Below are 13,022 nucleotides of genomic sequence, written 5' to 3'. Positions count from 1 at the left end.
ACAGTATATCTGTAACATTGATCTAGTGCTATGCCATGTTGAAATACAGAATAAAACACCCAAAGATTAAAAATAAGAATAAAAACAAACAAAAGATGACTTATAACAATTCTCGACAAAAGCACAAAAATCACCAGAAAGAAAATGGGGCCCGGAGAAATCAGAAATTGGAGCACTGAAGTACCAATTTATTTAAAAAATTCAATGATTTTTAAAGCCCATGTAGCTCCATTAACCGACACACACCTGATTAAAAAGTTGTCCTAAGAGAACCCACAGTTTGACACCAAAAACTCAAATCCAGCTCCTGATGCATTTGAACAGTGTAGCCGCATCCTAAGACAGCTTTCTGTTTTACCAGGTGGTGAGGAGACTGGCTGCTGTGAGCCTGCCTAGGAGGGCGATGTGAAGCGGAGCTCCAGGAACTCACAGGATATCATAACTTTCTTAATTAGTGCTGCCCTCTGAAGGATGCCACCCTTGCCCTAATGGGTGATTATTGGGAGCAAGGCTAGAATCATTCAGATGCCGGAACACTGAGTCTGGCAGACGCCAGGAACTCATCTACAATCCAGCTAAATCATGTCAATGGCAGCAAAAGCCTGCTGGCAACAGCAGCAGTAATTGTTCCTGTCAGGGTATTATCCGGCAGATTACAGAGTTAGCTGGGAAAATGGGCATTGGCACCAGGCTCTGATGGCCTCCCCTCTCTGTTCATGAATTCTGGGAAGAATTTTGTACTGTATACAGTATGATAATTTCATTGTGACCTTCCTCCATGATGGTTTTCTCCCATCTTTGGTGATGGTTCTCTCCATGCTTTATTCCATTAACCATGCTGTAAGATTGGTTGGGTGACATATGCAAATAACTGGACAAATATCCGCCAGTGAGCTTCATGGCTGAGTCTCTCTGATTCCAGCCCCACATTCTAACCATACTAAGAGCAATGCTTATAAGAAGCTGGCATCCAGGGGGCTGCACGGTGGTCTAACATTTCACCTTCATGATAGCTGTCCATCTTCCCAGGAGAGTCTTCAGTGGCCCTGGTTGCTTGTTACTACCATGTGGCCTCCCATAGATGCCAATGGGAACAGGCCAAGCAAGGCAGGAGAGGGGGAGGGGAGAGAAATGATCGTGAAAAGCAGCCTGCAAGGACAAAAACAACAACAGGCTCCTTCCCGCCCCTCTTGTTTGATTACATTCAGACATGTGGGAGGGTTGTTCATAAACACTCAGTCATTTCCTGCGTTTGCCCCGAGTGATGGCGGTGAAGGCAGTCTTTATTTAGTAGTGCTTTTAATGAAATTGCCCATGAAAGCTAGCTAGCTAGCTAGCTGGGCTGGAAAGAGTTAAATCATCTCCCTCTGAAGCCTTAATGACTCTGATTAATTTATTTCTCCCTTTATAGAAGGCTCTGAATTAGCAATATGCTTGCACACCTCTCTCCTCCCGCTCTTCGTCTTCCCCTCCCTCTCCCCCTCCCTCCCTCTCTGTTGATATTTGCACGTCCCATGCTAGGCTCAAATTAATTTTTCCACTCTGGTCTGCTTAACCCAGCAGCCACACAAAACTAGAGAGAGCCCATCTCCCTTTCTGGAAAGAAATGTGGGGAGGGGCGAGGGGGGGACCTCTCCCGACCACGGTTGCAGACAGAAAGCCATGTTGCTATTGTCTTTTCTACTGCTGCTCATAGTTGTGGCTCAGGGGCTCTTTTTTATTTTTAATTCCTCCTTTTTATTATTATTACTAGGCAGAGTTTCTCTCTCTCCCCACCCCCCAATTCCTTCTTTCCTTTTTTGCTAGGACCATGTAAGCGAGTGTAGGAGCCAGGGCTGATTTATGGTTATTAAAACCAGACAGTCTCTGGCAGCCGGCAAGAAAAGAACAATGCAACCCCGCGCTTCCCTGCTGATGTTTATGGGGAGTGAGCTTCCTTTGGTACCAGTCATTGGTCCCTCTGGTCCCTTCCCTCCCCCCCCACCGCCATAATGCTAGAAGCCAAAGGAGGAGGGGGTTGTGTATGTGTCTGAGTGTGTCTGTCTGTACGCTCATACCTAGCGGGAGTTCCGCATTATCATTTTCCTCACTGCTGCATCGCTGGTACAATCTGCATAGGCGACACAGTGTGGCAGAAAGCAAAAGGGACCCAGGGAAAGCACGACGGGGCCTGTCTTTCTTTCGTCGTCTCCATCCCTTCCCGCTCCCTGCTGCTCCTTCCTCTGGATAAGGGACGGTGTGAACCTGGAAGAAGCCAGGGGTCTCTCTCAGTTCAGCCATTCATCCTCGCCGCTCCGTCTTGCCTTTGTACTGCCATGTTTCTCCCACAGGAACAATGAATCTTTCTGTCCTTTTCAATCCTCCCCCATGTTGTTTACTTATCACCTTAGGGCAGCATCATGGGATAAAAGTGTTTCTGCCAGCACTAGTCCCTCATCCATCAGCAGGAGACTGTGGCCCTTTGAGAGAAGGGTGGTCAAAGGCACTATATCGCTCTCCGTGAGAGTTTCTATACAGTGATAGATGACAACAAAACCAAATCTAAACTAGCTATAGGCTTCCTTTTGGAATTGCTCATTCTATACTATATTATCAATTAAAAAGTCTGTTATTTCAATTCCAATTCTTTTCCAGTATGCAAACCATAGCAAATATTTTACCGCAAACAATTCGTATCCATTAAGTAAATGGACCGGCCAATTAAAAAAAAAAAGATTGGACCCAGATAACCAGAGGGCTGGATGAAATGTGGAAAAAAGCAGGGAGCGGTGGTGCTCTGTGTAGTTAAGCAAACTGCCCAGTTACTGACAGCAGCAGCTTCTCTGTTTGCAGCCTGCAGTTTGAGTAGTTAAAACGGTTGTAGCCTGGGAAAATGGGAGGCTGACTGAACATGACATTAAAGCACGGAATAATATTCAGCACTTCAAAAAAGAAGAAGTCGAAGATGAAGGCGTGTGTGGAAAAACAGCATTTGCAAGAGATGGAAATTTAGACGGTAGAAGCCACTGAGGAGGGAAAGAAGGATTTATCCTTTCCCCGCCTCTTACTTTTTCTCCAAATTGCTCCTCCTAGTGGCTTTTCACTTGCAGGGTTCTAAATACGCACATGTCTGGGTCCCAGATCAAATCAAGACTGAATGGTTTCTAGAGGCAAAAATGTTGAAACTGAGGCTGTCCTACTTTAGGCACTTCATGAGAAGGCAGGAATCTCTGGAAAAGACAATCATGCTGGGAGGCTTCAGTTGGCAAGGCCAGAGCAGGGCGGCTGAGGACAGGACATTTTGGAAAACGTTCGTTGACAGGGTCACCATGAACCAGAGGTGACGTGATGGCACATCATCGCAACAACAGTCTAGATCTCTGCAGGGAAAGAGGTGTCTTGGACAGAATTTTTCTGGAGCAGAGGAGCAGCAGGCAGGAAAGGATTTTCCACTCTCAACTGCTTCTCCACTCTGAGGGTGCTTCAACACTGAGGTATTTAGCATGGGATTCTTGCAACTGAGCAAGAGGTTGGACTTGATGTTTCTAATACTCATTTCCTACTAGATATAATAAAACAGCACCTGCTCATTGACATTCTGCATTTTCCCTGTGACTCTGACATCTGTGAGTTTTTCAATAACGTGGGGAGATGTTCTGACCCCAGGTGGTAGGGCGAGACAGGTGGCAAACTGTGCTCCTCCAATTCTCTCTCTCTCTCTCTCTCTCTCTCTCTCTCTCTCTCTCTCTCTCTCTCTCTCTCTCTCACACACACACACACACACACACACACACACACACACACACCACCAATAAAGCAACACAGCACTACCCCATAGTGGCTCGCCAGCACTGCTTTCCTGCCTGAAGATCACCTCAGGGCAGGAAGCCTAGTGGGCGGGCTCAGTTGCCTGTCTGTGCTGTCCGTCTGAGGAGACACCCCCCCCCCAAGGAAGGCTGCTAGACAACAGACTCCCAGGAGAGCTGTCAAAGCCACAAGAAGTGGAAGCAAAGGGATGGAACTGCTCTGCTGCCAACCTGAGGTACCGGGACCATTTAATACGACTGTTGGCAGCAAGTCCGTGTTTTTCAGAAGAAGAGGAGAGTAGATGCAGATGTCTTTAGTTTTAACCTTCTGTCTTTGAACAAGAAGCTATTCTAGGTAGACAGTCATATCTAGTCAGCCTAGAACAGCTCAGCCTACACTCCTACCCCTCCTAATGGGCAGGGGAGGTTTCAAAGGGTAATAGTGGCCACACTCCCTACTCTGTAGAGGTTCAAATACAACTTGTGGAAGCCATTGAAACAAGCAATTATTCTTCAAATTGGTTAGATGCCACATGTTAAGGATCTGTTGACTGCAGTGATCTTGCAAGGGAGGAGAAAGGAAATGAATCCGGAACAAGAAGGCTCCACCTACTGTTGACTCTGGCTTCCCTCTCATTGCCCTACCAGTCTCAGTGGGCACCTGTTGCCACTGGTAGTGGTTGCTCTTCCATGAGCCCTACATCCAAAGAGCCATAAAATATGTTTCTGAACATAGACAGTCCTGGTGAAATAACGAGGTGTTCACACCTGCTGCTGCAAGAATATAGGGAGACCTCTCTGTGTAAAGCACTCTCTGTGAGGTGCTACAGCTGAAGAGGGCCCTTTCTCTAGTAGCCCCCTCTTGTCCCATTAGGAGTGAGCCCTTGGAGAATGTGGCGTACAGCTCTGCTCTCACTTGTCCGTCACTGCTGGGCAGGGGAACCTCAGCCAATGAGAGGACGGGAGGGTGGTGCAGAAGTGGGAGGAGCTGGGTTATATAAGGTGTGTGTAATGTGAGAGATCAGATTGAGTTTGGAAGATGAGTGATTAGAGAGATTGATAGAGAGTGAGAAAGAGCCTGTCAGTGAGGGAAAATTGTATGAGCTAGTGTCTGAGAAACAGTGATTGACTAACTGATTTAATACCTGTGATTTACCCTTTTAATTTTGTACAGATCAATAAACACTTTATTTGTTTGAAAGAAACACTTGTCCTTTTCAGTTTTAAGGATAGGTTGGTGGCAGCAGTTTTGGTGAAAGGTAGTGGGCACTCTTAGAGGCCTGGATGGGTAGAGGCTTGAGAGTCGCCTGCTACAGAGAAGGACTTTTGACTTCCGAAGGTGATCATAGGATCTAGGGATTCTTGTAGGCAACCTAACCCAAGTAATAATAGTGGATGAGTAGCAGATAATAGTGGTTGACACAATCCTCTTGGTTCTCCCGGATCTCCCTGGAGCACGAGATACTGTACCACTGATCACAGCGTTCTTCTCAGCTGTCTTGCTGGAATGGGATAGAAAGACATTGCCTTGCAGAGGCTCTAATAATCCCTCAAGGGCCAGTCTCGGATGGTGATGCTGGGAGGTTTTACTTTCCTCTAGGAAGGTTGCAATGGAGTGCCACAAGGCTTCATCCTGCCTCCTATACTTTAAAAAAAAAAAAAACTACAGGTTACCTGTAGATTGGAGCTAAAGTATCATCAGAATCCTCTGGTCCCTCCTGCTGATCTTCTGATCCTAAGGTGGCAGAGGGAATCTTTGTCCAGGAGCACCACTGTTTTCTCTAGGGGAGCTGATGGAAGCCTGCTGAGAAGAATACTATGGGCAACTCTAGACAGTGCTACTGAGGAGCCCAGGAGATCCATGGGGGTTGCATGTCCCACTGTCACCACAGCAAGGGAAGGACAGTCCCTGCCAGTTCTCATTTGAACAAGGTGTTTTCCGGCATATTATAGTCCTAGACTAACTGCACAGAGGTTTTAATGCATTGTTTGTTTTAGAACACATCTGTTTTAACATGAGAGTTAGGACGCTCATACCAGTGAGGGCTGAAACCCACAGTGGATTGAGGGGCAGAAGTCATAGCACAGTTGAACAGAAGAAAGAATTAGAAGCAGAGCCAAGGTTTAAATTAAAGATACACTCATGAACACATGCACAGGCAGGCAATCAGCTGCTCACACATATACATAGCAGGAAGGGAACATAGGTATGGCTCTGAACCTCCATGTCTGGTCAACAGATAGGCAGGAATGGGCTGGCTGGGAGTGAGCCGGCAGTCCATTTGCCCTAATGAACTTCATTTCCCTGCCTTGTGTGGGTCCAAGTATGTCCCTGTGGAAAGTTTCTAGTATCTCTGAGAGTCTCATGATGTTCTGTAAGCTTCATCAGTCTACCAAGTAAGAGCACATCACAACATCAAGATATACCTTTTAACTTTCTCTGTTCATCTCAGCAATCTTCTTCCCTGAGATGACACGTACAGCTGATGGAGATTTAGGAAATCCAAGAACCTTAGATCGCAAAGATGTCCAGATAATCTAAACAGAATTTAGCCCAGCAGGTTAGTAACTGCTGCAAGATTACTTTAAAGAGTACTTACAGGGTTACTTACATGAACATGGCAGGCCTTTAAAAACATGTTTGGTGTGTCCTGTTTGGCTGATTCTTTATATTACAACTTTAGCAGCTAAAATAATAAAAGAAAGTCAAAACTGAACATGAGAGCCCCTGAACAATAGGGACTCATATCTCCAGTAAGCTCCCAGTAAGTGATCATTGCAAATAGGTACAGCTGAAGGACAAAAGCTTCAAGGTGGAAACAATGAATACAATATATATTTTTGAGGGTGTTTGTTAATGTTTAATATTACTGTGCACAGGTTGATATGCACAGATGTTGAGCTGGATAAACAAATTGGTAAAGCAGACTCACAAAGAGAGTACAGCTCAATAAGAAGTTGATGGCATATACCAAAATCCAGGTCTATACAGCTTGTGTCCTGAGCACACTCCTGTACTGCAGTGAGTCCTGGACCCTTTGTGTACGGTAGGAGAGGAAGCTGAACACTTTCGATATGTGTTGTCTCCGACGCATTTTTGGTATCACCTGGCAGGACAAAGTTCCATATAGAGTAGTCCTAGAACAAGATGGCTTTTTTAGCATGTATACATTACTGAAACAGCAATGTCTACGTTGGCTTGGGCATGTCATGAGAATGGCTGACGGTCGACTTCAAAAACATCTCCTGTATGGAGAATTAGTGCAGGGAAATCACCCCAGAGGGAGACCACAGCTGCGATACAAGGATACCTGCAAGCAGGATCTGAAGGTCTTAGGAATGGACCTCTACAGATGGGAAACCTTGACATCTGAGTGTTCAGCCTGGAGGCAGGTGGTGCATCACAGCCTCTCCCAATTTGAAGAGACCCTTGTCCAGCAGGCCGAGGCAAAGAGGCAGTCCCGAAAGCAGCAAAATCAGGGAGCTGGGCAGGGGACAGATTGGATTTGTCTTCAGTGTGGAAGGGATTGTCATTCTCGAATTGGCCTCCTCAGCCACACTAGACGCTGTTCCAAGTCCTCCATACAGAGCACATTACCACAGTCTCCCAAGACTGAAGGATGACTAATCTAATCTAACTGTGCATGGGTTGATAGAATAGAGTAGACTGTAGCTTCTACTCATGCCTGAAGCCTGTTGAGTGAGGAAAAGAAGAGACAAGGGCAAATTCAAGGTCAAGAGTAGAGTTCCAGTAACAGCCACCACTCTTTTCTTTACTCTGTGGTTAACACAAACAGAACTGTGTAAAACTGGCAAATACTTATTTGTTCATTGCTTAATTTACATAATTTATACACAACACAGAATTCAGATTTCCCGGGGCTAAAATCTGACTATTTTTGAAAAACAGGTTAGGAGCAGTAAAGAAGCAAAACCTTGGAAATGTGCCCACTCCCCCCAAATTCTGAACATGTTTGCATTGTATTATAGATGTTGTGCTCTTTGCGGTGGTTATTACTTTAATGGTGTGTGTCTGATTTATATTCATTGGTCATCTACTCAGTAGTCCAGCTGCACCCTTAGTGCATCCACAATGCAGGTGTTACTATAGCTGTCTGATTTGTAAACACAGTAGTTCCCCCATATTTGTGTGGGATCTGTTCCACGATCCACCATGAATACCTGAAACTAACAATAGTATATACCCTATATACAACCTTCAAAAAGGTGGGACAAAGGCCACAAGGCCCTCTCCCTTGTATTTGGTATAGGGCTGAGGTAAATGGTGGATAACTGAAACTGTGGATACCAATCTTGTGGCTGTGGGGATCCTACTGTAACTACTGATATCATAGTGACCAGACAAAATATTATTCCGTCCTTCTTGTGCTCTGCCTTCTCCAAAGTACTGTATATGTGAAGTACAAGTCTGGCTAGAAAGGCAGGATGATGGGGAACAAGACCAGCCCCATTGCTGCCGAGGTTTGCGGAGCCCTTTTCACTGGTTATTGAATCTACAGTACTTCAGTCGCAGAAGTAAACCCAATAACCAGTTTCAAGAACTGGCTACAGAAAGGAAGGAAGAAGCAGAAGCTTACCAAAGAGACAGCAGAACTTTCCAAGCTGCCTGATCTAAAAGATGTTAGAGTTGTTAGAGAGTTTCCTTCCTTGAAGGAATACAGCTGGCCCAGGAACTAGTAGCATGAGGAGAGACAGAAAAGAGTGCTAGCCATGTGACAAAGGCCACTGCTATTTGTGGACAGCCACAGCAGTGCCTACAGGTTCTACAGCAGACTCTTCCTCCACCACCAGTTTTCCAGATGCCTCTCTAATTGAATTCCCAAGAAAACCCGGAGAACTGTAAGAGCAGAGTCATTGGCTGAAGATGATGCAGAATTAGAAATCTCGGTTGGAAAAGCAAGTGAATCTTTAGCTCAAAAGGTGAACATTGTGAAGAGTGGGAGGAACAGGATAAAGGAGTACAATAGTGTTAATGCACTGTTAATGTTAACTTTGAACAGGTTGGCTTGACTGGACTTTATTATCTAGTGCAAATCAAGTGGGTCCTAGATTAAATCAAGCCTGAACTATCTCTGCAGGCAAAAATGTGCAGAATTCTCTGGAAAAGGCAATCATCCTGGGAAAGGTGGAAGGCAGAAAAGAGGAAGACTGAATATGAGATGGACGGATTCCCCAAAGGGGACTCTTGAGTTTACAAGAGTGAGCAGGGCAGTTGAGGACATTTTGGAGATTGCTCATCCATAGGGTTGCTACCGTGTTTCTCTGAAAATAAGACATAATGCTCCAAAAAACACATTAGGGCTTATTTTCAGGGGATGTTTTATTTTTTTCATGTACAACCATCAACATTTATTCAGATACAGTCACTTCTTCTTCTGGTTGCTGCACAAGGGTGGAGGCTGGGGTGTCACTCAACTGGGGCTTATTTTTGGGGTAGGGCTTCTATTACGAGCATCCTGAAAAATCATACTAGGGCTTAGTTTTAAGGTTAGGTCTCATTTTAGGGGAAACAGGGTATAAGTCAGAGGTGACTTGATGTCACATAACAACATGTGCAAAGCATACTTTGAATAACACATTGTATAAATACTGTATATCCTAGTGAGTTATAAAAAGTATCACTACTGTCATTTATTATCTATACAGTTGTAACACTACACATAAAAGATATAAAGCTGTAACATTAACTGTTCCATAGTTTTGAAAAACAACAACAACAAACCAAAGCTAAGGCATTAAAAACCTTTCCTAAAATGTGTGTTCCTCCAATACATCAACATTGCAGATCTGTTGACTACAGTGTGTTAGGGAAAGAAGGCTGTGGAAAACAGGTGTGCAGATCTGTAATCTTCTGAGAAGACTGTGGCTCCCTACCCTGATCTTGAAAGGAACATTAGTACTTTGCAGGGTAGATAAAAACCAATGATTTTTTTAAAAAATCAAATTGATTTAAATTATGTTTTGAATCATGATTTAAATTTTAAAAACTGATTTTTTAAAATGGTCAAAATATCAGATTTTTAAAATTTCTATTGTGATTTAAATAAATTTGATTTTTTAAAAAAATAATTGATTTAAATCAACTTGATTAAAATCAAGTTCACTTGGTACTTTGTATATGGATATGGATTTAAATATATATATGGTGTTAGGCCATATAGATATATATAAAACACATTGAGCTCACATGTTCACTTGTTTCACTTCTATTCAAACTTTCTCCCACTGCAGGGACTCAGGAGACTTTATAAAATGATTTAAAATACCCCAGATACCAAGAAAGATGCAATAATTATAATATTAAAATGCAATTAAAGATAGAATACTACAATTGTGCTAATTCAAAAAACTTTAAAGCATTTTAAAAATGCATTAGAAAACAGTAAATTATGTCACTCTCTCCATTACAACCATCCATTTATAGTTGTCAAAAGTGTGTCTGAGCACAATTCCTCCCCCCGCCCGATCCCCAATGGCTGAGGAAATGTACCGCATACATATTTCTCTCACTCAAATAATCTCAAGATGAATCTGGCTCAGAAGATTATCTCAGAGGCTGGAAAGTTACATTTTAAATGTAATTGGATGCAGTTACACAACAAATCCTACAGTGTTAGTTGCTGTTATACTTTTATTTCTTTAAAAAGTGAACTTTACTGTAACTCTTTACTGTTTTAGTCATTTAAAACCACAAACACTTGGTTGCTACAAGTGAGCAGTTTGTGAAATGAAGCACCTTCTCCTCCTATTTATGTCAACACTCACAACAAAGCAGGGGGCAACAGCACAAGTCATGGGACATCATTATCAGAAACAATAGGACTATTGCAGAAAGTTCTGGTTTAACCTTTCAATACAGTGGTGCCCCGCTTGACGATGATAATCTGTTCCAGGAAAATCGCTGTTAAGCGAAATCGTCGCCAAGCAAAAACAAACAAACAAACAAACAAACAAACAAAACCATTGGAATGCACTGAAAACCGGTTAATGCGTGACATTTATCCTCTGGCACTGAGGGAAGTCAGAGCCCCCAAACCAAAAAGGTAATCCCTACTCTGTGTTAAAAGAGAGACATTACCCCCCTGTTAGCTTACAATACAATTAGTCACAAATGAGCACGAGATTGCTTGTAACACACATCCAGTCTGACAACTGTTTTTCTGAAAGTTCTCCCAATCGTTGCCTGAGTTCCTGTGATATGAGTGAAGTGACTGAGAGGTAACAGGAGTAGAGATGTAACGGATACAGTGTGGCCATGGCAACAATGAGATCAAGAGAAAAGGGGATCCAATGGTCATGGAGAGATGGAGAAAAGGGCCAGGGGACCGAGAGAATTAACAAATGGGGTGTTGAAAAATTGTAGGTTTTCCACTTTGCTGGAACCTAGTGAAATGTCAAAGCCTCCTCCAAACAAAGCATCGGGAACCCCATGGCCCACCCCACCCCCCTATTGCATATAGTCAGTCTCTCTTACTCCTTCCAGAAAGGCTAGCTGGTATCTATGGGAAGCCTAGGGCTCCAACTTTACTGTTGGAGAAAGCAATGGGTGCAGACTTAGCAACCTCCTATCTTCTATGGACCAGAGCGACATCAGCAGCATCTTACATGCCAGATGGATGGCCTGCAATGTGCACCCTACCAGATTTGCTTGTGATCCAATCGGGACAAGGCTTTTGATGCAGCCCTCTGGGTTTTTACTTGTTACGTCAGCCAGACAATGAGGCATAACCCTGTGTAACCGCATGGGGGTAGGGAGAAGGAAGAGCCAGGGAAGTGAGAGCTGCCCTTGATTCCTTCCCCTTTCAAGCTGCTATGAAAGAACCAGGTTCTGCACCTAGAACCTCATCTGATGCCTTCTCTGGTGCCCTCTTCGAACCCAAGTGAATTAATGACTCAGTGCATTTTGAAATATGGAGGAGGGTCCTTCCAATTCATGTTCTCTATCAGAAAGGTTCAAAATGATAATTTTTGGCTGAAAATTCCCACTAGGCCAGCAGAAGCAGCAACTCTTCATCTTCATTCCAAGGCAATAAACCTTGCATGCCGATTCATGCTGGGAAATTATATAACAGGACAGGACAAAAAAGTTCTCGAGCCCCCATGTCACCTTAAAAACCCACACAGGAACCTGCCACGTGGATGTCGTGTTCAATGAAATCCCTACCTGCTCTTGACTCCTTCAAAGGCTGCTTTCTGGCAAGGACTTATCTGATGGTTTACTTGTTGCTAAAAGATAGAAGAAAAATAAAATAAAATACATCGCTGAACTAAAATGGAAATATGCCATTTCCCCAAAAGTAAGGAATTTTGCCACATTTAGATGACAAGTGCTGTGAGATCAACATTAGGAAAATAATGATTAAGCACAATATAGTAGTATCTGTTCTATGGAATCCTGCACTGTGATAGACATAATAGACCAAGATATCACCTGAGACACAATTCAAGCAACATAATAAGTTTCCAGAAAAGTAAAGCAAAAGATGCTTTACCTTTAAGAAATAACCCACTAGATCTTTCCCACCAATTCACTTCTGTTGATAATACCTATGTCCAGATGGGTTTGCTCAAAAATAGAGAAACATGTATTCATGATACAATTATAATTAAATGGCAAGAAAGCTAGGGATTTTAATTAAAGTGTAAGTACACCAGCTGAAATCCTGTCGCAACAAATTATGCTGGGTTAAGGCTGGCGATGCTATCAGCAAGCAGCAGTTTAGAGGGGGATTTAAGCATTTCTCATTTCTCCTCCAAAGGTCCCGAAGTTCCCATATATTCATGTTCCTTGTTGGGAAGTCACTGGAAGCTGTGGGACAGGATGGGAAGTCTTTAATTACTGAAAAGGCACAACCAAAATTATCCAAGCGGTGGCAATATTCAGTAATTAAATACTTCCCCCTCCAGTTCTTCAGCCCCCAACATGCTTCTTGATGATGAAAGTGTTTACACAGAAGCCTCGGGACTTTTCAGGTTGAAATAACAAATGTTTAATTTCTGGGGGAAAAAATCACTATTGCTAATGACATCATCAGAATTATGTGGCATACCTTATAGCAACAGGATTTCAGTCACTTTTTCCTTGTGTTGAATATTGATATTCAAAATAGCAAATGTTTCTAAATTACTAGTCAAGACATTTCCACACCTGGTTTTGGAAGTCCCATTTCATGGAACATCCTTTTTATGACATCTGATTAAAACGACCACATGTCA

The 13,022-nt window shown here is 43.3% G+C and overlaps 1 protein-coding gene and 1 pseudogene across 21 annotated transcripts in view; one reads left to right on the top strand and one right to left on the bottom strand.

Moving 5' to 3' along the window:
- TNRC6C (trinucleotide repeat containing adaptor 6C) overlaps positions 1-13,022 on the bottom strand; it is a 599,421-nt gene that overhangs the window by 346,518 nt on the left and 239,881 nt on the right. For 20 of the 21 annotated variants that reach the window (XM_078385974.1, XM_078385967.1, XM_078385970.1 and 17 more), the window contains exon 3: positions 11,971-12,032. The exons of the other annotated variant lie outside the window; for it this stretch is intronic. In XM_078385974.1, coding sequence (XP_078242100.1) covers positions 11,971-12,032 — 62 coding nt within the window. The remainder of the gene's footprint in view (positions 1-11,970; positions 12,033-13,022) is intronic. 21 annotated transcript variants of the gene reach the window in all.
- Positions 8,168-8,816, top strand: LOC110075054 (mitochondrial import receptor subunit TOM20 homolog pseudogene; annotated as a pseudogene).

This window comes from Pogona vitticeps, chromosome 2 (assembly GCF_051106095.1).
Source record: "Pogona vitticeps strain Pit_001003342236 chromosome 2, PviZW2.1, whole genome shotgun sequence".
Taxonomy (NCBI): Eukaryota; Metazoa; Chordata; class Lepidosauria; order Squamata; family Agamidae; genus Pogona; species Pogona vitticeps.
This window is presented reverse-complemented; position numbering and strand designations above follow the sequence as displayed.